This window comes from Tursiops truncatus, chromosome 6 (assembly GCF_011762595.2).
Source record: "Tursiops truncatus isolate mTurTru1 chromosome 6, mTurTru1.mat.Y, whole genome shotgun sequence".
NCBI classification, from domain to species: domain Eukaryota; kingdom Metazoa; phylum Chordata; class Mammalia; order Artiodactyla; family Delphinidae; genus Tursiops; species Tursiops truncatus.
In genome coordinates, this window is record NC_047039.1 from 16,442,881 (window position 1) to 16,463,184 (window position 20,304).

Genomic DNA, 20,304 nt, shown 5'->3' on the forward strand with positions numbered 1-20,304 from the left:
GGCCCTTAGACCAGGAACAGACTAGAGCCTAGACCCTTCTAGGACACTGTGCCCTGGGAGGGGGCTTGCGTCTGGAACGGTGAAGAGCAGCTTGGCCAGATGAGGAACCGGGCAGGGCAGACCTGGGCCAGCGTGTGTGCCCGCGTGCCAGAGCTGGAGAGGATCAAGAGCCAGTGGTCCAGAAAGCACGGGGTGGCTGGCGTGGGTCACAGCGCCCATCATTGACCCGTGAGAACTCGACTGCCCCTGCCAGCTCTGGCACTGACCCCTCCCAGCAGCCCTGCCCTGGCACCCCTGGGGGCACCCCGCCCCATCGTGGCCTGGTCCGGCCCCTCCCGCCCTTTGCTCCAGTTCCCGGGCTTGGCACCTATAGTGGGGGTGCTGCCCGCCTGCCAGGCTCCGGGGCCGGGCCCACGGGAGGGTGGGGCGGCTGGGAAGCTGGCACGCTGCCCCGGGGGAGCCTCTCTCGGCAGGCGCCCGGGTGCCGCGGGGGGGAGGGGGGAACAAAGGGCTCATTCTCCCCGTGCGCAGCCGGTGGCATCGCCGGGGCGTTGGCGGAAGCCCCCGGGGCCCGGGAGGGGGCAGGCCCAGGCGGGGCCGCCGAATCTCGGGCTCCTGTTTCCCCGCAGGGTGCTGGAGGAGGAAACCGGCGGAGCAGCTTCCCCACTCTCAGTTGCGCGTCTGGCGATGGCGATCAGAGGTGCTGCTGCGCTCTCCGCTGGGCACTCCCTCCATTAGCCGCGCCGCGCCGTGCTGCGCCGTAGCTGGTGCCTCTCTCCCGGGTCACGGGATCGGCCTCCCTTCCAGGCACGACCCCCTCCCCCGGCCCCTCGGCCTTTCCCCCCACTCCGCCATCTCCGACCCGGGGCGCGCGTTCCCCCCGGCCCGGCTCCCTCTCTCCCTCCGGGGGCACCCGCTCCCTAGCCCCGGCCCGGCCCTCCCCGCAGCGCAGCACGGAGTCTCGGCGTCCCATGGCGCAACCCACGGCCTCGGCCCAGAAGCTGGTGCGGCCGATCCGCGCCGTGTGCCGCATCCTGCAGATCCCGGAGCCCGACCCCTCCAACCTGCGGCCCTAGAGCGCCCCCGCCGCCCCGGGGGAAAGAGAGAGCCAGCGCGCGGAGCAGAGAGCGGGAGAACGAACGAGTTCTCGCCCGCCGGCCGGGAGGCCCCGGAACCAGCCCATGGGGAGAGGGCACCCGGCGTCGGCCACAAAGACCGCCGCCGCCCGCGCCGCGCCCGGCGCGTGAAGCCCAGGTAAGGGCCGAGAGGGGCGCCGGGCGCTCGCCTTCTGGGGACGCCCATAGCAGGGCATTTCTGAGCCGAGCCCGCGCCGCACGCAGGGAATGAGCTCCCCTTGCTCCTCTGGGCTTGGCCACACCTCTGAAAGTTAGGATGCCCGACGGGGCTGGATCGCGTCGGAGCGGTGGCCCCAGAAAACCCGAGCGCCCTGTGTCACGGCTCTCTGGGCTCCCTCCCCTCCTTCCTGGAGCTTCCCCCAGTGGGCAGACGTGGCCGTGCTGGGAGAGCGCCGGGGCTCTGGTGCCACCTGTCATCCTGCTCCTTTGCACGCACGTTCAATTTTCCCTCCTTTGCCTCTCTCTGGGCCCCAGCCCGCTTTCCCCGCCTCCTTCCCTCCCCTCGGCCAGGCTGCAGTTACCAGCGTCCACCGGCCGCCCTAGCACTGTCGGCTGGACTGGGGCATCTTGACCCATCCCGGCTGAGGCCTAGATCTAACTCCCCTCCCCTGTGCCGGCTCACTCCTTCCCTTGGGGGCAGTGGTGGAGATCCCAGCCCCCAGCAGTTGTCCTGGGCTCTGCCTCAGAAGCCAAGAAACTGTACAGCACCTGGAAGAGGCAGACTCGGGGCTGCCCAGGTGTAGGGAGAGATTCCAGCCAGCCGCCCTGCTCTCCCCCGTGACTCCAGCCTACCCTGTCTGCACTTCCCACCCAAACAAGCCTAGGTGGGGCTGAGGGCTGGGGATGGGGAAGCAGCACCCCCAGAACCACAGACTGCAGCGCAGGGAAGAGGCTTCTGAGACTGCCCATTTCCCAGCCCTATTTTACACAAGGGCACCAGAGGAGTGACGTGACTTGCCCAAGGTCACACAGCAGGTCACTGGATCAGGGCCAGGATCCAAGCTTCTCGTCTCCCAGTGCAGTGCCTTCCACGGAGCTCTTCTTTTGGGTTCTTGCCCTCTGTCCTTCCGCATGGCTCATGACCAGTTCCAGGCTCGACGAGGCCAGGACATGCCATCCTAGAATCAGCAGTCTCTGCTGAGGGGCTCTGGCCCAGGTGGGCTGTCAAGTTCCAGGCATTCAGGGGAAGGAATGACCTCCCACACTGGAACATCCCACTCAGGCGGGTCGTTCGAGTCTCCTGTAGCAGGCAACGTGGAGCCCAGCTGTAGGTTGGCACTTATCTTACTGGTTTGGGGTGCCTTGGTGCTGCCAGGGCGGTGCCCACTCTGTACCAGGCGGTAGGGTGCTTGAGGCATGTGTCTAAGCAGCTCACGCCTCGGTGGTTATGCTCCAGGGACTCCCTCTGGGAGAGCCCCATGAGGGCAGGAGAGTGATGGAGAGTACGCCCAGCTTCCTGAAGGACAGCCCAGCCTGGGAGAAGACAGCCCCTGAGAATGGCATCGTGGGACCAGAGCCGGATACCCCACCGCAAGATGGCCTGAGCCCTGCAGCACTGTGCCTGGGAGAGCCTGCTCCCTTCTGGAGGGGTGTCCTGAGCACCCCAGACTCCTGGCTCCCCCCTGGCTTCCCCCAGATCCCCAAGGACACGCTCCCATTGGTGGAGGGCAAAGGTTCCCGGAACGGGGAGAGGAAGGCTAGCTGGTCAGGCAGCAAGGGGGCGCTGGGCTGGAAGGAGGCTATGCTTACCCATCCGCTGGCGTTCCGTGGGTCAGCGTGCCCGCCTTGCTACGGCCCACTGATTCCTGAGCATAACGGTGGCCCTCCCAAGAGTGACCCTGTGGCCTTCCGACCCTTTCACTGCCCCTTTCTTCTGGAGACCAAGATCCTTGAGCAAGCTCCCTTCTGGGTGCCCAGCTGCCTGCCACCCTACCTAGTGTCCAGCCTGCCCGCAGAGCGTCCATGTGACTGGCCCCTGACCCCGCACCCCTGGGGGTGCTCCGGAGTCCAGCCCAAAGTGCCCTCTGCCTTCGGATTAGGCAGCAAGGTGAGTGTTGGAGCAGAGAGGGTACCTGGGGGCCATGCAGCGGGGCTCAGTGGCCCCTGAGCAACCCTGCCGGGGCCAAACCACTCTGCCCTTCCATTCGGATGAAAAGATAAGGTGGTACCCAGGCAGAGGAGGAGCCTGTCAGCTCAGACATAGTCAACCCCAAGCAATTCCTCTTCTGAGCAAACCCATTTCATTAGGCCTCACCTGCCTTTGGGCCATTTCAGGAATTGACTCATGCATTGTCCACCCAGAACAAGGCCCTGGGAACTGGGGCCTCAGAATGTGTGGTCTTGTCCTGGGGGGAGGGGCAGACAAGGCCCTGTATCTGGGAGTGGGACGGGCAGGTGGCCCCATGGCCTGTACCTCTGGTACCTCACCCACAAGGGACCCCCAGGGTCACCTCAGGGATGAGATGTAAAATATTTTAAATCCAGTGTGGTACAGGGCATCACACAATCTGAACAGATCCTGGAGGACCTCTGACTGTGCCAGGCATTAAGCCTTTAGTTGCTGGGTTATGGGGAGGCCTGAGAAATCCTGGGGAAGGATCTGGGGTAGCCAGGGCTGCAGCGGAGGCAGTTAGGGGACCAGTGCCTATTAACCAGTATGTTCTTCAGTATTTGCACAACCCTTAAAGCCACACAGGCTCACACCTGCTGGTTGTCAGTTCTGCCCATCCTTTTAAGCACTGGGAAGCAAAGTCAGCACGAGCTTAATCCCTTCTCCTCTCTTTAGGGTTTTTACCGCAAGGATCCCAGCATTCTCAGGCTGGCCAAGGAGCCACTGGCAACTGTGGAACCCGGGTTGTTGGGCTCAGCGCCTGGGGGGCATCTCCAGAGAACTGGGGAGGTGGAACGCCCTTCACTCCACCAGAGAGATGGAGAGACAGGAGTCGGCAGGCATCAGGATCTTTGCCCCCGTGTCCTGGGGCATCCAGACACTGTTCCCCCGACCCCGTGGCCCACTTGTTCCCCAGGCCTGGTTCATGGCACTGTCTGGGCTGTACCGGGAGGCGGGAGCTTTGGGTACCAGCTGGGGCCGTCGGCCACATCAAGGTGCCCCTCTCCTGGGCCTCCTACCACGCAGGTGGACCGTTGCTCACTTCACCCACCAGCTAGAGATGGAGGTGTTGGCCCTTGTGGGAAGTACCAGGAGGACCTGGAGGGGGGCACCAGTGGGCCGAGTGAGTCCAGCGAGGAAGTAAACAAGGCCCCTGGTCCCAGGGCCTGCCCGCCCAGCCATCACACCAAGCTGAAGAAGACGTGGCTCACACGACACTCTGAGCAGTTTGGGTGCCCAGACAGCTGCTCTGGGGAGGAGGAAAGCCCAGCGGCCCAGCTGCGCGCCCTCAAGAGGGCGAGCAGCCCCGAGGTCCAGGGAGCAGTGGGCAGCCCAGCTGCTAAGCGCCCGTCCGGCCCCTTCCCGGGCAGTGCGGGGCAGGGGGCCAGAGGTTGGCAGGAGCTGCTGGACTCATCATTTGGGAACAAGGCAGAGGCAGAACAGCGTGATGACCACAGAGGTAAGGGCACAGGGGAGGGCCTGCAGGGGGCCCTACTTGGGAGGGTGCAGCCGGGACTGGGGCTTTGCATGAAGTCTTTTATGAGTGGATCACACCCCGCTGTCCAGCTGCCCACCTGGACGGGATAGCTCTCTGGGAGTCCTTAGCATGTACAGGCCAGACCCGTCCGGCATGTGGCTTCTATTTTCGTGTGCCTACTCCCGAGCCATGGCGTTCTGGTGAGAGTATAATGACAGGACTCAGAGTGTGGACTCCGGAGTCAGAACACCTGGCTCCTGACTTTGCTGATTGGTGCTGTGTGACCTTGGGCTGGTTACTTCCCCTCTTTGGGCATCAGTTTCTCCATCTATAAAATGGGGGTAAAGACAGCACCTACCCCGTAAACAGTGCTGCAGAGATTAACCGATATCATTCACGTAAACGGCACTTAGCAAGCACTCAATGAACAGTCACTTTTGTGATTACTTGTGCCACGAATCCCCCATTGGGGGGATTACATCTCCTGAAGGACCCCTTGTCCTGCCTGAGGAACGAACAACTACTCTCTGGGCCAGCTGGATCATGGAAACTCAGTTTGGACTCTGCCGGTGTTAGGACTTGGGCGCATCTTGGACCCCTCTGTCAAGCTCTGCCCTTCACGGAGGGTTCTGGCGCTGCTTGGTCCCAGCCTCGGTTCTTCGGGGTCACCTCGGTTTCTTGGCCTCCCAGACCGCTGGGCCTGGATCAGGACTCTTTCGCTGGTCTTGCACCCCTGTACCTGGCATGGGTCTGTCTGTGCTCTTCCAGGCCTCTGCCTGGGCCGGGAAGCTGTAGGCCCCCTCTGACTTCTTGGGTTACTGCACCTGTGGCCTGTGTTGAAACTCTCCGGCCTTCTCACCTTCCATCGCCCTCCGTCCACGTCGGGATTGTCTCTTCACACTGTCGCACAGCCAACGGTATCACTGAGGCTGAGGCGGAGCTAACCCAAGTCTACACCGACTGGATCCTGCGCCCCAGCTGCCCCAAACTTGGCCCATGATTCCATGTTAGGGCTCAGCCTTTTTGAAGTTTCCGGCTGCCTGGTTCTCTCGTTCCGAATCAGGCCTCGTAGGCCCGGGCCTAGGGGCAGCGCTGGCTCTGTGTGGGGACAGCCTGGGTGCTAAGGCAGGGCCTGGGGTTCACAGAAACCCAGGAAGCCCAGCCTCCTGACCAGCAACATTGTCCCCTCAGGACCCCGAGACATCAGGGCCAGCCTCCAGGACCCGGGGCTGCAGGAGACACCTTGCTCGGCTCCCCCGGCAGGCATGACTCAGTGCCAAAGCTGTGCCCAGGCAGCTGGTGAGGCGGGAGGGCTGGCCTGCCACTCCCAGCCAGTGCCCAGGTGAGCCTGTTGCCCCTGGCTGCCCCCAGCATCCTCCCAGTGGGGCTCCCCGCTCACCTTCCTCTGCCCTACCTCCAGATTGCCTCTGGGAGGGGAGCAGCGGCAGGAGGAAGACTCGGCAGCCAGCTCCGAGGGAGGAGGGTCTGGCCCGGAGGAGGCCGGGCTCAGCATGGGCCTCGCCAAGCACCTGCTAAGTGCTCTGGGAGACCGACTGTGCCGCGTGCTGCGGAGGGAGCGGGAGGTCTTGGCCTGGGCCCAGCGGGAAGGTGAGCAGGCCCCACCAGGCGTTCAGGACCCCGGGACGGCCGGGTCCTGTGGTCAGTGCTTTCACAAGGAGCATGGGACCTCCCTCCCCCAGCACTGTCTACCAACCAGCTGGCAGCGCTGGAGAGCTCCTGCCCCACTGCGCCCTTATTCCCAGCTCAGGCTCTGAGTCAACTTGTATTCCAGTTTCTGGCCTAGACGGGGGATGTTGGGAAGCTGTAAAACCTGGTCTGGCCCAACCCTCTAAGAGCTTTGGGCTTGCTGGGGAAATGAGACTGAATGCCAAGTGTCTGCAAGAGCACCGGGAGGGAGGCGGGGGTCGGGCAGAGCTCCCTGCAGCTTTGCAAGGGAAGGAAGGCTTCCGGGATGGCAGGCGGTCGGTCCCTGGGAAGCTGGTAGGATTGGGGCCGAGGTTAGAGATGGGAGGAGCTCGAGGCAATCAGCTGATCCCTCTGGCTCCAGGCTCTCCCTCCTGCATCCCTTCCACGGGGAACGACAAGACCCTCCTGCCGTCTTGTCACTCCCTGGATGGAACCCCCTGCTGGCTCCCTCTTGTCCCAGAAAGTCCAGCCCCTCCCCCTTTCACAGCCAGCCCCTGTCCACCCTGCCGCTCCCTCTGCCCCGATTCCGGCATCATGGTCTGCCCGGCCCTCTAGGCTCACCTGAGCTTGTCTGCCCCCTCCGGCCTCGGCACCCTTTGCTCCCTCTGTCTGGAACGCGCTTCCCTTCCATTCCCACCTGGTGAATGAAAAGTTACTCATCACTCAGGGCCGTCTGTGCAGCTGTCCCCACCCTCCTCCTTCCATCCCACTCCTACTCTAGCACCCACCCCATGATGCCACGAGCATTACCATGTTTATGGGCCCATCTCCCCCCTTGTGACGTGAGTGCTGGGAGTGCAAGTGCCAGGTCCCGCCCAGCACCCAGCCCTGGATGGGACGAGTGTGTGTTGAGGAGTATATGAACGTGTGCACACTGGCAACCTCTCACTTACCAGCAAGGGCTTGGTCTGAAACTCTGGATGAGGGAAGGAGCAGCCCCCCAAGATTTCCTCTTCTGAGCTACAGAGGAATCTGCTGAGGAAACACCACTGTGTTGTGGGCTGGGGGGAGGAAGGACTGTTTTGGGAGTCCTGTGGCTCAGGGAGCCCTGGGGCGGGCGCCAGGGAGGTGCAGCCTGCACTGGCCTGGGAGGGTTGGCTGCAGACGGACGGTGCGGCGAGTAGGTTCTTTACAGGGGCTGTTGGGCACTCAAGGGTGACCGTAAGGGAGCCTGTCTCCCTTCTGGGGCAGCCCCTCAGTGGAAACTGTTCCTGTGTGTCCATCCCTTCCTGGAGGCCTCCCACATGAGGTCCTCAAAGGGGCCACTGACTTGAGGCCCCTCTGACCCTGTTCTCTCCTGTGGTCAGCAGGCCAGGGGCCAGCCGGGACAGAGGACAACCCAGGCATTCCACGTTGCTGTAGCCGCTGCCACCATGGACTCTTCAACACCCACTGGCGATGCCCCTGCTGCAGCCACCGGCTGTGTGTGGCCTGTGGTCGCATGGCGGGCGCTTGGAGGACCAGGGAGAAAGAAGGTGGGAAAGGAGCTGGGGGCTTCGGAAGGGTTGCTCTAGAGTTCGTGGCCAGGGACTTCCGTGGCAGTCCAGTGGTTAAGACTGTGCTTCCACTGCAGGGGCCACGGGTTTGATACCTGGTTGGGGAGCTAAGATCCTGCACGTGGCATGGCAAAAAAAAAAAAAAAAAAAGTTCATGGTCATTTCTTGGCTGTGGCTCCCTGAGAAAGTCTCCCTCCGCAGCCTCTGCTACCACTGCTCAGTGCCCGTTAGAGCAGACCGTTTCCTCTCCCCAGATCAGAGGGCCATACCCATATCCTTAGAAGAAGCCGAGCGCCTGCCCTCTATCTCCTACCTTGTTCAGCTTGCACCTTTTTAAACCTCACAACACTGTGAAGTAGGTATTACTGCCTCCGTTTTCCAGATGAGAAAAACTCAGAGAAGTTAAGTGACTTGTGCAAGGTCACACAGCTCGTAAGTGCTGGGCCCAGGATTTAAAGGCAGGTCTTCTGATTCCAAGTCCTGCTCTCTTCAAGGTTCTCAGCTTTCTCTCCCTTGGCTCAATTCCGCCACCTCAACACTTGAGATTTCCCAGTGTTCCAATAGACATGGCCAAAAAGAGTGCCAGGGTCAGAAACCTTTCGGAATACCATATTCTACATGATCGTCTTGCATCTTGCAACGCACTCAGCATATTAACGGCTCTGCGTTCTGCAAGCAAAGGATCCTATGTCACTAGGGAACTCAGGTTTCCCAGAAAGCCCATGTTTTGTAGATTCTCAAGGTCCCCGATTTTGATATCATGCCCTTGCTCTTCTTCCCTGACCTTAACCTGGGTTTATCTTGATTTCCTGACCTGCAGCTTCTCCTTTCCTACCCCCAACAGGCTCTCAGGAACAGTCCATGGAGAAGTGTACCCAGGAGGCTGGGCACAGTGCCTGTTCCCTGATGCTCACCCAGTTTGTCTCCAGCCAGGGTGAGCCCTCTTGGAGGGGTGGGGCGTACAGAGGGCACGTCCTGGGGGAGACCAGCTTCCTGTTTGGATGTCTCTCAGCCCGATCTCATGCTCTCCTGGTTGATGAGGCCAAGCAGCATGGAAGTGGCCCCCTGTCTGCAGTCACTGGCCAATTCCATCTCCCCTCTCCCCCTCACAGCTATGGCGGAATTGAGCACTGCAATGCACCAGGTCTGGGTCAAGTTTGACATCCGGGGGCACTGCCCCTGCCAAGCTGATGCCCGGATGTGGACCCCTGGGGATGGGGGCCAGCAGGTAAGAAGCAGGGCACGGGACAGGGCACTGGCTGGTGCGCCCCAGGGTTAGGCGGTGTGTCTGCAAATTCCTAACTTTGGCAGGGTTTGGTCCTTCTCTTTCGAGGGGAACGAAGAGGTACATGGAAGCTGGGTGAAACCAGGCTTCTTCTCTTCTTCCCCTGGGGATGAGGATCCATGAGGGCTCTAGCCTCCGCCCCACCTCCCCCCACCCTGCCCAGCAGCAGTCCGCACTCTCTGTCTGCCTGGAGGTCCCACCCTCTCTGTGCTCGTTCCAGCATCTTGCTAGAGCTGCTGGAGTCCCGTCTTTCCACTCCCCAGGCGCAGGCTCCTACAGGTGGAGTGTCGGCCCACCTTCTCAGCATTCCCCACACCTGACACGGAGCAGGTGCTCAGTGTGCGTTTCACAGAGTTTTTATGAAGTTCATGTTTTTATTATAAAAGTCATTTATTCAAGAGAGGGTTTATCAAATGCCTTTTGTGTGCCAGGCACCGTACACATTCCCACTGTGGAAAATTTGGAAAATACAGACAAGGATAAGGAAGAAAACAGCAGTGGCTTACAATACCACCGTTACCATTTTGACAATTTCTTTCCAGTCATTCGCCTGTATATTTATTCCAGCCTCTTTTGAGTATACTTTAGATCGTGCTGTATGCATAAGTCCACGGGCAACTTTTTTCCACCTAACGTTGTATCGTATGACATTTCACTCCTTGTAAACACGACTTTAGGATTTAACAGTGAGTCTACTGTTAATACCTGTGGGTTGAATTGGATTGAGATGCATTTGCCATTTTTAAATCTCTGGTTGGATGGGGGTGGGTGGCGGCTGGGTTTAACAGAAGGAGCCGACGGAGAAAACTCCCCCAACTCCACAACCTTCCTGCAACAGGGATACCAACAGGACCAAGGACATTAAAGAGGGTGAGCAGCCCCCTGCGCCTTGCTCAGACTGTGCGGGGGAGGCTGAGCCAGGCTGGAATCCCCAGGAGAGATTGGAATGGCTTTAGCCATCCCCCCAGCCCCCCCGTCACCATCTCTCTTCTCAAGTCATTCCAAAGAAAATAAATCTAAATAAAATCTAGGACAAGCCTCCTAACCCGTCTCCAGCCAGACGCCTGTTCTGAGCCCCTCCTTGGAGAGGTCCTAGACACGCTGGCAGGAAGGCTGGTGGGAGGCAAGTGCATCCAGACCAGAGTTGAGATGGGCAGTGCCAGTGAGGACAGAGCAGACTCCGCCGGGAGAGGAGGGAAGAGCACATGGGCAATGGAGCCTCGAGAGAAAGGTGAAGACCCTCACCGCTCTCCTTCCTCACAGAGACCCCAGACTCCAGAGAGACCCCGGCAGAGGACCGTGCTGGCCAAGGGCCCCTGCCTTGTCCCTCTCTCTGTGAACTACTGGCCTCCACTGCTGTCAAACTCTGCTTGGGGCACGAACGGATACACATGGCCTTCGCTCCTGTCACTCCGGCCCTGCCCAGCGTGAGCGAGGGCCCGAAGGGAGGGCTGGGGGCCTGGGGCCAAAACTGGGCTGGCCTTCCCTGCAGGGTCAGGCAGGTCCTGAGCACGCCTGCCTCTCCGCCCCTCCCTCCCCACAGGACAACCGCATCACCAACATCCTGGACAGCATCATCGCGCAGGTAGTGGAACGGAAGATTCAGGAGAGAGCCCTGGGGCCGGGGCTGCGGGCCGGGCCGGGCCTGCCCCTCTCACCGGTGCGGTCCCGGCTGCCTGCCCCCGGGGCTTTGCTGTGGCTGCAGGAGCCCAGGCCTCCGCGAGGCTTCCACCTCTTCCAGGAGCACTGGAGGCAGGGCCAGGTGAGTTTCCCAGCTCTCACAGCCTCACCTACCCTCAGGGCCTTGATCCCAAGGCCCAGGCAGACCTGGTCCGTCACTCGGAGGGAAAAACAGGGCCTGTCCCCACGCCGTTCTGGTGCCCCTACAACATGCCCCGGCCTGGCCATGTTGGGTACCCCATCCATTCTGCCCGTGTCCCCCTTTCTTTCCCCACTACAGCCCGTGTTGGTGTCAGGGATTCAGGGGACATTGCAAGGCCACCTGTGGGGGACAGAAGCCCTAGGGGCGCTTGGAGGCCAGGTGCAGGAACTGACCCCCCTCAGACCTCCCCAGCCCGCAAGCCTGGGCAGCACAACGTTCTGGGAGGGATTCTCCCGGCCTGAGAGTGAGTATCCCTGATGTGGGGTAGAGGAGCTGGGAGCCCCTATGATGCTGGGGGGGCATCGAAGTCCCAGAGTGACCCTGGGGGCAGCTGGAAGCAGAGCTCAGAGCAGAAACTGGGCTCTGTTGCTGCCACGGGAGGAGGGCCTCTGGGCCAAGGAGGTTCCTCCCTGGGCCAATGGCCTTTCTGTCTCTTCCCCTAGTTCGCCCAAAGTCAGATGAAGGCTCAGTCTTCCTGCTGCACAGAGCTCTGGGGGACGAGGACACCAGCAGGTGTGTGGTACCATAGGGCTGGCTGGCCGGGCCTCCCTGCCTCTCCTCCTCGGCCCTGTGATGCTCAGTGCTCTGTGCTTGCCTTGGGAAGTTACTCTAGCTTTGGGGGCTTCGACGGGGTCTCCAGTGCCTGGATTGAGCCTGCTGGGCATGACACCGCCCCCCATACACACAGGGTGGAGAGCCTGGCTGCCAGCCTGCCACTCCCAGAGTACTGTGCGCGCCATGGGAAACTCAACCTGGCCTCCTACCTCCCTTGGGGCTCTGTCCTGCGACCACTGGAGCCCCAGCTGTGGGCGGCCTATGGTGAGTGTCCACTCCATTCCTGCCCAGTCCCTACCCACTTCCTGTCACCTCCGAGAACACGTGCGTCAGTGCCGAGGTCCTGGGGCCCATCCCCAAGTGTCTTTTCTCTACCTCCATACAGGTGTGAGTCCACAGTGTGGGCACCTGGGGACCAAGAACCTCTGTGTGGAGGTGACCGACCTGGTCAGTGTCCTGGTACGTGCTGAAGCCCCACTGCCTGCCTGGCACCGGACACAGAAAGGTGCGTCCTTGGCCGGAAGCAAGGGTTGGCGCAGGCTGCAGATGCGAGGTGCTGTCTCTGCTGGCCCTGGGCCCTCCTGAGCTGTCTTTCTCCCCCAGATTTCCTCTCAGCCCTGGATGGGGAGGGGCTCTGGTCTCCGGGCAGCCAGGTCAGCACCGTGTGGCACGTGTTCCGGGCACAGGACGCCCAGCGCATCCGCCGCTTCCTCCAGATGGTGAGGAGGGAGCCGGGAGCTCTCCCCTTCCCCTTCCAGCCCCAGAAGCTCTCCCTCTGTGTGTGTGCCCCGTGTGCTCGCTCCCTTGCCTCAGGTGAGCTGGACTCCACTGGTGCAGAGAAGGCAGACTAGGCCCTCCTAAGAGGTGTGTGGTGGGGCACACAGAAAGTGGGGGACCTAGTGATGAAATGAAGCAAGAGATGCCACAGGCTGGGCACTGTGCTCAGGGCCTTGGGTACATTATCTCTGTTAATTGTCACAACCACCCCGTGTGGTAGGTACTGCTGCTTTCCCATTTTGCAGGTGAGAACACTGAGGCTGAGTGGTAAAGCTGGGACCCAAGCTTGTGGCTGTTCCCAGCCCGGGTCGCTACACTGTGCTCCCCCTGGGGGCAGGCAGCCTCCCCGCTGCAGGCTCTAGGTGGGGCTGGCCGAAGGGCAACAGGAAGCTCACCTGAGAATCCGTCCCACTGCTCCCCTCTCGGAAATCTGCACCTTATGAGGAGGTGCCCTTTGAGGTGCTAGCAAGGAAGGGCTAAGGGGGGGCAGTGTGGTAGGTGGAGAGAGACATGGGGCCAGGAGAGGGGGCAGGGCAGGAGAAGAGGAGGGGGTGAGCAGGAGGTGGGCAAGGCCCCGTGGTTCCAAAGTCCAGCTGAGCCCTGACTGTCCTGGGGAAAGGACGCCCACCAAGTGTCACCCCTGCTCAGGCACATGTACACACACGGACGTGCAGGTGTCAACGTGGCTGTCCACTGCCACCCTCCTGCCCACAGGAGATGCACACACACGGATGGACTCACACAGGTGCTGGAACACGCAGAGGGGAGCAGACAGCAGCACGCCTTCATACATAGATGGCCTTGTCTGAGCTGGGTGTGGCTGGCTGTGGGCAGTCCCGCATAGCCAAGCCCGGTATAATTCACCGGGAAGGTCTGAGGGGCATGTTCTCACTGGGTGGCCTGGGAAACACTGCTCTAGTTCCAGGCTGGACTTCCTTGGCACCTGCCTGGGGTTACCCTAGGGTCCAGCCTGACTCACCAGCCTCCCCTCTTCCCATGGCCTGGTCTTGGAGGCCTGAGCCCTAAGCCCAGGAGTAATGGCTGAAGTTCTAGCTGAAGGGCTGGATGGAGCTGATGGGCAGCTGAAGCACGATGCTGGGTTCACCTCTGCAGGTGTTCCTTGGGCCCTGGCCTCCACGAGGTCCCATCTACCCAAGGAGCTCCCCGCTCTGGTTGGACTGGTGAAGGCCCCCAAAGCTGTGGGGGCCTCAGCCTGGACAGGCAAGCCGGTCGGTCCATCCACTGGGGAGTCAGAACTTCCGTGGATCTGGGATCACAGAAGAATCTGACGAATGCTTTGGATTGTCTCCCCAGGGACATACAGCTACCTGCTCACCCACAGTTTAGCACACAGTTCAGGATCTTCACAGGACTCCACAATTAAGAGCTCCTGGTGTAGACAGTTTCTGAGTTGAGGTTATGCAGGACGTCTTCCTGGGTTTTGGAGAAAGGGGTACCTTTGAAGGAGGGAGCAGAAGGCCCAGGGCCAGGGCCACAGAGGCTACTCAAGGCATCTAGCCCTGGGAAAAGAGGGGATTTAGACCCCCAGCCTCAGAGCCCTTAATCCTTTCCTCTCAGCTCCTTCCAGCCAAATCTCTATTCTGCCAACCTGAGTGACCCCAGCCCTTCACCATCCTGCTCCTTTCTCTCCCACCCCTACGTCCTCCCCCTGCCCTTCAAGACTTGACCCCTGCAGCTCTTTCCTGTGCCTCTGGCCTTTGGGCAGCCCATGCCCCATCTTCCTGCAGCCCCGCCCTAGCCTCCCGCCTTGCTCATTCCTCCTTTTCTTTGAGGTGTGCCCGGCCGGGGCTGGAAACTTGGAGCCTGGCACCCCGGGCAGCTGCTACCTGGACGCAGGGCTGCGGCGGCGCCTGCGGGAGGAGTGGGGTGTGAGCTGCTGGACTCTGCTGCAGGCCCCCGGAGAGGCCGTGCTGGTGCCCGCGGGGGCTCCCCACCAGGTGCTTCCCCGGCGCGTGCAGGCGGGGGCCCTGCGGAGAGCTCAGAATATCGGAAGCATTCCCCAGCGTGTTCTCAGTCCCTCTGAGAACACCCTCGTCCGTCTCAGTTCCCCTCTGGAGCTAGGCAGAGCAGGAAGTCACGCCTCCGCTGCAGGGAAGAGAAGCCTAGTGGTCTTGAAGTCAGCAAGCCAACTGGGCTTTGGGTGCCCACTCTGCTTGTGCCGTCTCTGGCATCCCCTTGGCCTGGTTTGGGCCACGCCCTTTGGGGGTGGCTAGTGCTGCATCCAGGGCCTCTGCTCTCTGAGAGCTGGGTGGGGGTCATTTGGGGAAGCAGACTTCAGGAACAAGTGGGGCAGGGTGCGTCATCCTGGGTCCCCACTGACCCTCCTGCCCGCCCCCTCCCTGGCACAGGTGCAGGGGCTGGTCAGCACAGTGAGTGTCACGCAGCACTTCCTGTCCCCCGAGACCTCTGCCCTCTCTGCTCAGCTCTGCCACCAGGGGCCCAGCCTGCCCCCTGACTGCCGCCTGCTTTATGCCCAGGTGAGTGTGCCACTAGCCGGGAGCCTGAGTGTGCTGCCCAATTCCCCCCACAGCACAGCTGCGCCCAGGGAGGGTGTTCTCGGCAGGGAGAGCCCGGGGCATGACTGTAAACTCCTTGTCGTCTCCTTTTCTCCTAGATGGACTGGGCTGTGTTCCAAGCAGTGAAGTTGGCTGTGGGAACATTGCAAGAGGCTAAATAGGGGGATCCCAGGTGTCTGGGGTTAGGGGTTGGGAGCAGGCAGACCAGTGCTTAGCCCAGGCCCAGCTTCAGCAGAGAACGGGGACTTCCGCTCAATCCTGCAAGCAGCACTCTGGACACAAGCAGGGCACCCCGTTCCCTGCGCCTGCCCTGGGCCCTAAGGCCGACAAGCACAGTGCCACTGAAGCTCGCACCTGCCCTTTGCAGGCTGGCGCTTGCTCCGGCCCCAGCTCCTCTCCATGGTACCAGACTCACACTGGGGGTGACCGTCTCCCTCCAACCCCTGCCCGCCAACCCAGGAGACGAAGAGCCCTTCCTTGGGGTCCTCGGAAATCATTCTGGCTTAAGCAACACCTGCTGCTGCTGCTGCTTCATCTCCTGCTGTCTCACCTGTGCCCGAGCTCTGCTTATACCCCCCCACATCCTCCTGGGCTCCCGGGTGGCCCTTTGCACTGCAGGCGTGCTGGACAAGGGCCACCGACATCCTGCCCTCTTGCCAGAGAGCTGTGAAGTGTGGGGAGGGGGCGGTATCAGGCCACTACCCAGGCTTGGCTGGAGGGGTTGATATGGGCAAAGCCCCATCCCTGCACCCTCCTCTCGCCTCCTTCCTTCTTGATTTCCATTAAAGGCTGTTGTTTTGTGAATGCTGCCGTGTGGTTGGCCCTGCTCCTGCAGGCCACAGGGACTGGGGAGGGAGGGGACACATGGAAATGGAGCAGGGTGGGAGGGGGCTGAGGCTGTGGAGACGGGGACCTCAAACACCCCTGCCTGTTCTTCTTAGGGTGGGGGGCAGGGTCCCTCCCTCCCGCAGAGAAGCAGGTGGAGCCTTCCAAGGGGGCTGCCCTTGAGGATACTCCTGACAGTGACAGCGGGCAAGGCAGAGGTCTGGGCCACAGCAGCAAGGCCATCTCCCTGTGTGGCACCAGAGATTCTGGACCCCTCGCTCTCCCCACGAACTCCAGGCTACCCCATCTCTCCTGTCTGACCTGACCTGGAGCTCCGGGAGTCTGGCCGGGTAGAGCCCCTGCCCAGCCTTCTGCCCTCGGTGCCCATGGCCAGCCCCATGCCCGCTGGCCGGTCACCTGAGACAGCTGACAGCCCCCCCCTCGCCGCCCGGGACCCTCTAGTGTGACTCCACCCACTCCCTCGCCCTTGTACATCTCACCACAACATCCTCCAAGTCGTGTTACAGTTGTTCCTGCAGTGGTTCAGGGAATGTTTTTTTATGAAATAAATTTTTTATTATAAATTTAATATACTTTCAGAACAGTTAGAAAATAAGAAAAAGAAACCTGTAGACCCACCTCCACTCACCTCCAATCCAACCACTATTAGTCTTCTGATGTATTTCCTTTATTTATTCTTTTCTCCAGGGATCTGTTTTACACATGGATGAATTGGGGTGCTTTGTACGGGGTTTTCTGTTTTTTTTTTTTAATTTACTTATTATTTAATTTATTTATTTTTGGCTGTGTTGGGTCTTGGTTACTGTGCGTGGGCTTTCTCTAGTTGCGGAGAGCGGGGGCTACTCTTCGTTGCGGTGCGCAGGCTTCTCATCGCGGTGGCTTCTCTTGTTGCGGAACACGGGCGCTAGAGCACAGGCTCAGTAGTCGTGGAGAGCACGGGCTTAGTTGCTCCGCGGCATGGGGGATCTTCCCGGAACAGGGCTCGAACCCATGTCTCATGCACTGGCAGGCGGATTCTTAACCACTGCGCCACCAGGGAAGCCATGCTGGGTTTCCTTCTGTAAAAATGTATTGTGATCGGGCTTCCCTGGTGGCGCAGTGGTTGGGAGTCCACCTGCCGGTGCAGGAGACACGGGTTCGTGCCTCGGTCCGGGAGAATCCCACATGCCGCAGAACGGCTGGGCCCGATGAGCCATGGCCGCTGAGCCTGCGCATCCGGAGCCTGTGCTCCGCAACGGGAGAGGCCACAACAGTGAGAGGCCCGCATACCGCAAAAAAAAAAAAAAATGTAATCATTTCCCGGGTTGCTATGTAACCTTTACTTTAAATGTCTGCGTATATTCCCTTAAGTGGCTTGGCAGTGATTTCCATAAACATCTCTCATTTTTAAAAAAGTTAGGTTTCTTCATTGTTTACAAAGCTAGGTTATTTTCATTTTTTCCACGGGATAGGAAAAAAAGCAAAAAGAAAAAATTAAGGAACGACTGCACTTTATGTGCCAGGGATCTCACTGAATCCCTTATCACAACTTTGGGGTCGATATTACTTATTTCCATTTTACAGAAGAGGAAACAGGCAGGCCGGGGTTAAGTGTGTCACCCAAGGTCACACAGCAATTTTAGTGGCAGAACTGGGACTTGAACCAAGTTTCCTGACTTAAGCCGCCTCATTTACATTACAGTCTTCGTGGTTAATGGATTTTGCAGATGGGCTTGCTGTCCCCTCTGTCCTCCTCCTTCCGGTACATGCACTTCAGAGCTGGTCACGTTCCAAGTGGCACGGAGTGACCCATCCTTACCTACACTTCACCTTGTATAGCCGTGTCCTGATGTGACCCCAGAACCCCAAACACGGTGTCCTTCCTGTGGGAAGATGGCGATGGCCCCGGGACAGGCCCTGTCTCCCGTCCAGGCCTCTTTGAGGCCTCCCCTTTCATGGCAGGTCACAGCACCCTTGAGGGCATATTGGGTCTGGCTCCTAGCGAGCAGCAGGTGGACCAAATGTTTCAGAACTCGACCTGGGAATAAAACCGGTCCAGGTAGGGACTGACCCTGAGACAGCTTGGGGCACTTGGTGGCCCTCTTCCTCAAGGAGGTTCAGCAGGCCACCCCTCAGTCCAGCCCTGCACTTTGGGCCTCTGCTTCCCTGTATCCCACTGGCCACCTGCTCCAGCCCTGCTCACTGGCCCGGATACCACAGAGGCACAACCTCAGAGCTGGAAGTGACCTCAGAGTGTGTATATCCAATGCTGCCTTTTTTTTTCTTATCAAGTACTTTTTTTTTTTTCGGTACGCGGGCCTCTCACTGCTGTGGCCTCTCCCGTTGCGGAGCACAGGCTCCGGACGCGCAGGCTCAGCGGCCATGGCTCATGGGCCCAGCCGCTCCGCGGCATGTGGGATCCCAGACCGGGGCACGAACCTGTGTCCCCTGCATCGGCAGGAGGACTCTTAACCACTGCGTCACCAGGGAAGCCCTTAAGTACATTTTTTAGACTTTTTGTTTTGGCCGTGCCATGCGGCTTGCAGGATCTTAGCTCCCTGACCAGGGACTGAATCCGGGACCTAGGCAGTGAGAGCACCTAGTCTTAATCACTGGATCGCTAGGGAAGTCCTATTTTTTTTTTTTTTAGACTTTTAATTTTGAAATGATTTGAGGTTTCCAGTTGAGTCACAAAGATACTACAGAGAGTTCCCAGGTCCCCTTCATCCGTAACATCTTATAGAACTGTGGCACAATGATTGAAACGTAAGAAATTGATATGAACACTACCATTAGCTAAACCACAGATTTTATTGGGATTTCACCAGTTGTCTGTTTTAGGAGCCACCCAACCACCTTACAGATGGCCTAGAGGGTAGATGTGGCTCCCGCGAGGTCACCCAGCAAGCTAGTGGCAGGGCACAGGCTGAAGCCAGACCTCCTCCTCCCCGTACTCTGGGCTACTGTCCTCCTCACCCTTCCTGCTTTGTCCAGGGCCAGGGCTGCTGCTCCCTAAATGACTTTAGCCTCACAGACACCCTTGCCCCACCCTGCCGGCCCGGCCTGTTTCCGAGGTTGCCTATGCTGCCTTCCTGTTCGCATGCACGTGTGTCCACAGGCCCCAAAATGGCTGGCTCAGGCCCGGCTCCTGTGGGTGCTGGGAGCACTGCACCGCGGGGCCAACCAGTTCAGCCACTTCCGTCCACTGTGTTGCTCAGCCACCCACACCCGCAAGTGCTCTGCCCCCTGTGGGAATGGAGGATGCAGAGCAAACCTGATGGAGACCTACCTTTGTTTCACGTTCTGGAAGTTTCTATCTCAGCCCCCCTCCCTCCCTTGGCTTTTCCAGTTCTGTCTTGGGGTTTCTCCTGACTCAGTCTGGTGTGTGCTCTGTCTCCCAACACCTTGAGAAAGTCTACTTTCTGTTGTCCCTCTCAGAATCTGCCAAGGCCTGGGTACACCCCCTCAAGGGCCTTCTGCCCGTGGGGCCCTTCACAGTTTACAATTGGTTTTCAAGTTTCTCATGTGCTCTTCATCACAGGGGTGACTAGGTCCACTTAACAGGAGAGGAGCGCTTTTCCCGGTGATAATGGGGGGAGTGGAGACACGGTCTGCTGCAGCCTTTGCTCTTCCGGTCAGTTAGGACATCTGGTATTTATCTTAGGCTGCCTCTGAGACTCTCCGAGCCCTGCCCAGACATGACCTCACTCTCTCTCAAATCATCCCTGGGAGGCAGAAAGGAGTCTGGGACTAACACTGTCCCCACTTCACAGATGGGAAAATCAAGGTCTAAACACACACACGCACACGCACACACGCATGCATGTATGTGCGGCAAATACATCGACAAGTTGCTCTGCAGTCCTGGGGGCCTGACTTCAGCCCTGTGAGTTCAGTTGTTTGGGACGTGACAGGTCTTGGATAGGGGTAGGGGCAGCAGCGTTCACCAAGTGCCTCAAAAGATTGCGGGTCCCCTGGGGATACTCCACAGCCTAATCCAGCACCCTGCCTCCAGGGACCTTGCAGTAAGTTCAGTACGTGAGAAGGGCCTAAGGAGGCTGATCTGGTGTGGCTGGAATTCCCGAGGGTAAGGTCTAGTTCACCGTGGCCCTGTAGGCACATTTCATGAAAATGAGCCTTTGTGTGGTAGCAACAAGTGCTGCGGCCAGGAGGGCCCAGCCTGGAGGGTTGGTGGGCTGCCTGGTGGTGGTGACCCTCGCCAGACAGCCCACAGAGCTCCTCTCATGATGTCTCACCTTCCCGACAGCCCTGGGAAGGAAGAGCTGTTAGGAGCATACAGCATGAGCAAACAGGCCCACAACTTATTCAGGGTACAGAGCCAGCCAGGGAGCAGTGGCTGGGCATCCAGCTCCAAGTCCAGCGCTTTGTCTGCTCCACCAAGCTACTGTTCCCCCCAAAGGGACATGCCCAAAGCCAGCAGGAGGGAAAGGGGAGCCCTCACTGGGGCTGAAGAGCTCAGACTTGGCTGATTTCAGCTTCATTCCAGCTGGCCCTGC

The 20,304-nt window shown here is 59.8% G+C and overlaps 2 protein-coding genes across 8 annotated transcripts; both read left to right on the forward strand.

Annotated features, from left to right (window-relative positions):
• Positions 1-82: 82 nt before the first annotated feature.
• HRURF (HR upstream open reading frame) lies at positions 83-1,203 on the forward strand. Its single transcript, XM_073805869.1, has 2 exons — positions 83-228; positions 630-1,203. The coding sequence occupies exon 2, from the start codon at positions 972-974 to the stop codon at positions 1,074-1,076; it is 105 nt and encodes a 34-aa protein (XP_073661970.1). The 5' UTR covers positions 83-228; positions 630-971; the 3' UTR covers positions 1,077-1,203.
• HR (HR lysine demethylase and nuclear receptor corepressor) lies at positions 1,122-15,766 on the forward strand. Of its 7 annotated transcripts, none has more exons than XM_033857497.2 (19): positions 1,122-1,254; positions 2,533-3,183; positions 3,922-4,705; positions 5,915-6,065; positions 6,144-6,331; positions 7,738-7,905; positions 8,771-8,860; positions 9,039-9,154; positions 10,000-10,081; positions 10,475-10,638; positions 10,755-10,973; positions 11,172-11,337; positions 11,537-11,606; positions 11,782-11,912; positions 12,034-12,153; positions 12,252-12,461; positions 14,219-14,383; positions 14,795-14,923; positions 15,061-15,766. In XM_033857497.2, the coding sequence occupies exons 2-18, from the start codon at positions 2,572-2,574 to the stop codon at positions 14,899-14,901; spliced, it is 3,543 nt and encodes a 1,180-aa protein (XP_033713388.1). In that variant the 5' UTR covers positions 1,122-1,254; positions 2,533-2,571; the 3' UTR covers positions 14,902-14,923; positions 15,061-15,766.
• Positions 15,767-20,304: the final 4,538 nt, after the last annotated feature.

What these genes read in the sequence shown, in the direction of transcription:
- HRURF (XM_073805869.1), top strand. Translation starts at nt 972, where the DNA reads ATGGCGCAACCCACGGCCTCGGCCCAGAAGCTGGTGCGGCCGATCCGC.
- HR (XM_033857497.2), top strand. Translation starts at nt 2,572, where the DNA reads ATGGAGAGTACGCCCAGCTTCCTGAAGGACAGCCCAGCCTGGGAGAAG. An exon ending in CCAGCTGTGGGCGGCCTATG is followed by an intron (nt 11,913 to 12,033) that starts GTGAGTGTCCAC and finishes ACCTCCATACAG; the next exon opens with GTGTGAGTCCACAGTGTGGG. An exon ending in CTGGCACCGGACACAGAAAG is followed by an intron (nt 12,154 to 12,251) that starts GTGCGTCCTTGG and finishes TTTCTCCCCCAG; the next exon opens with ATTTCCTCTCAGCCCTGGAT.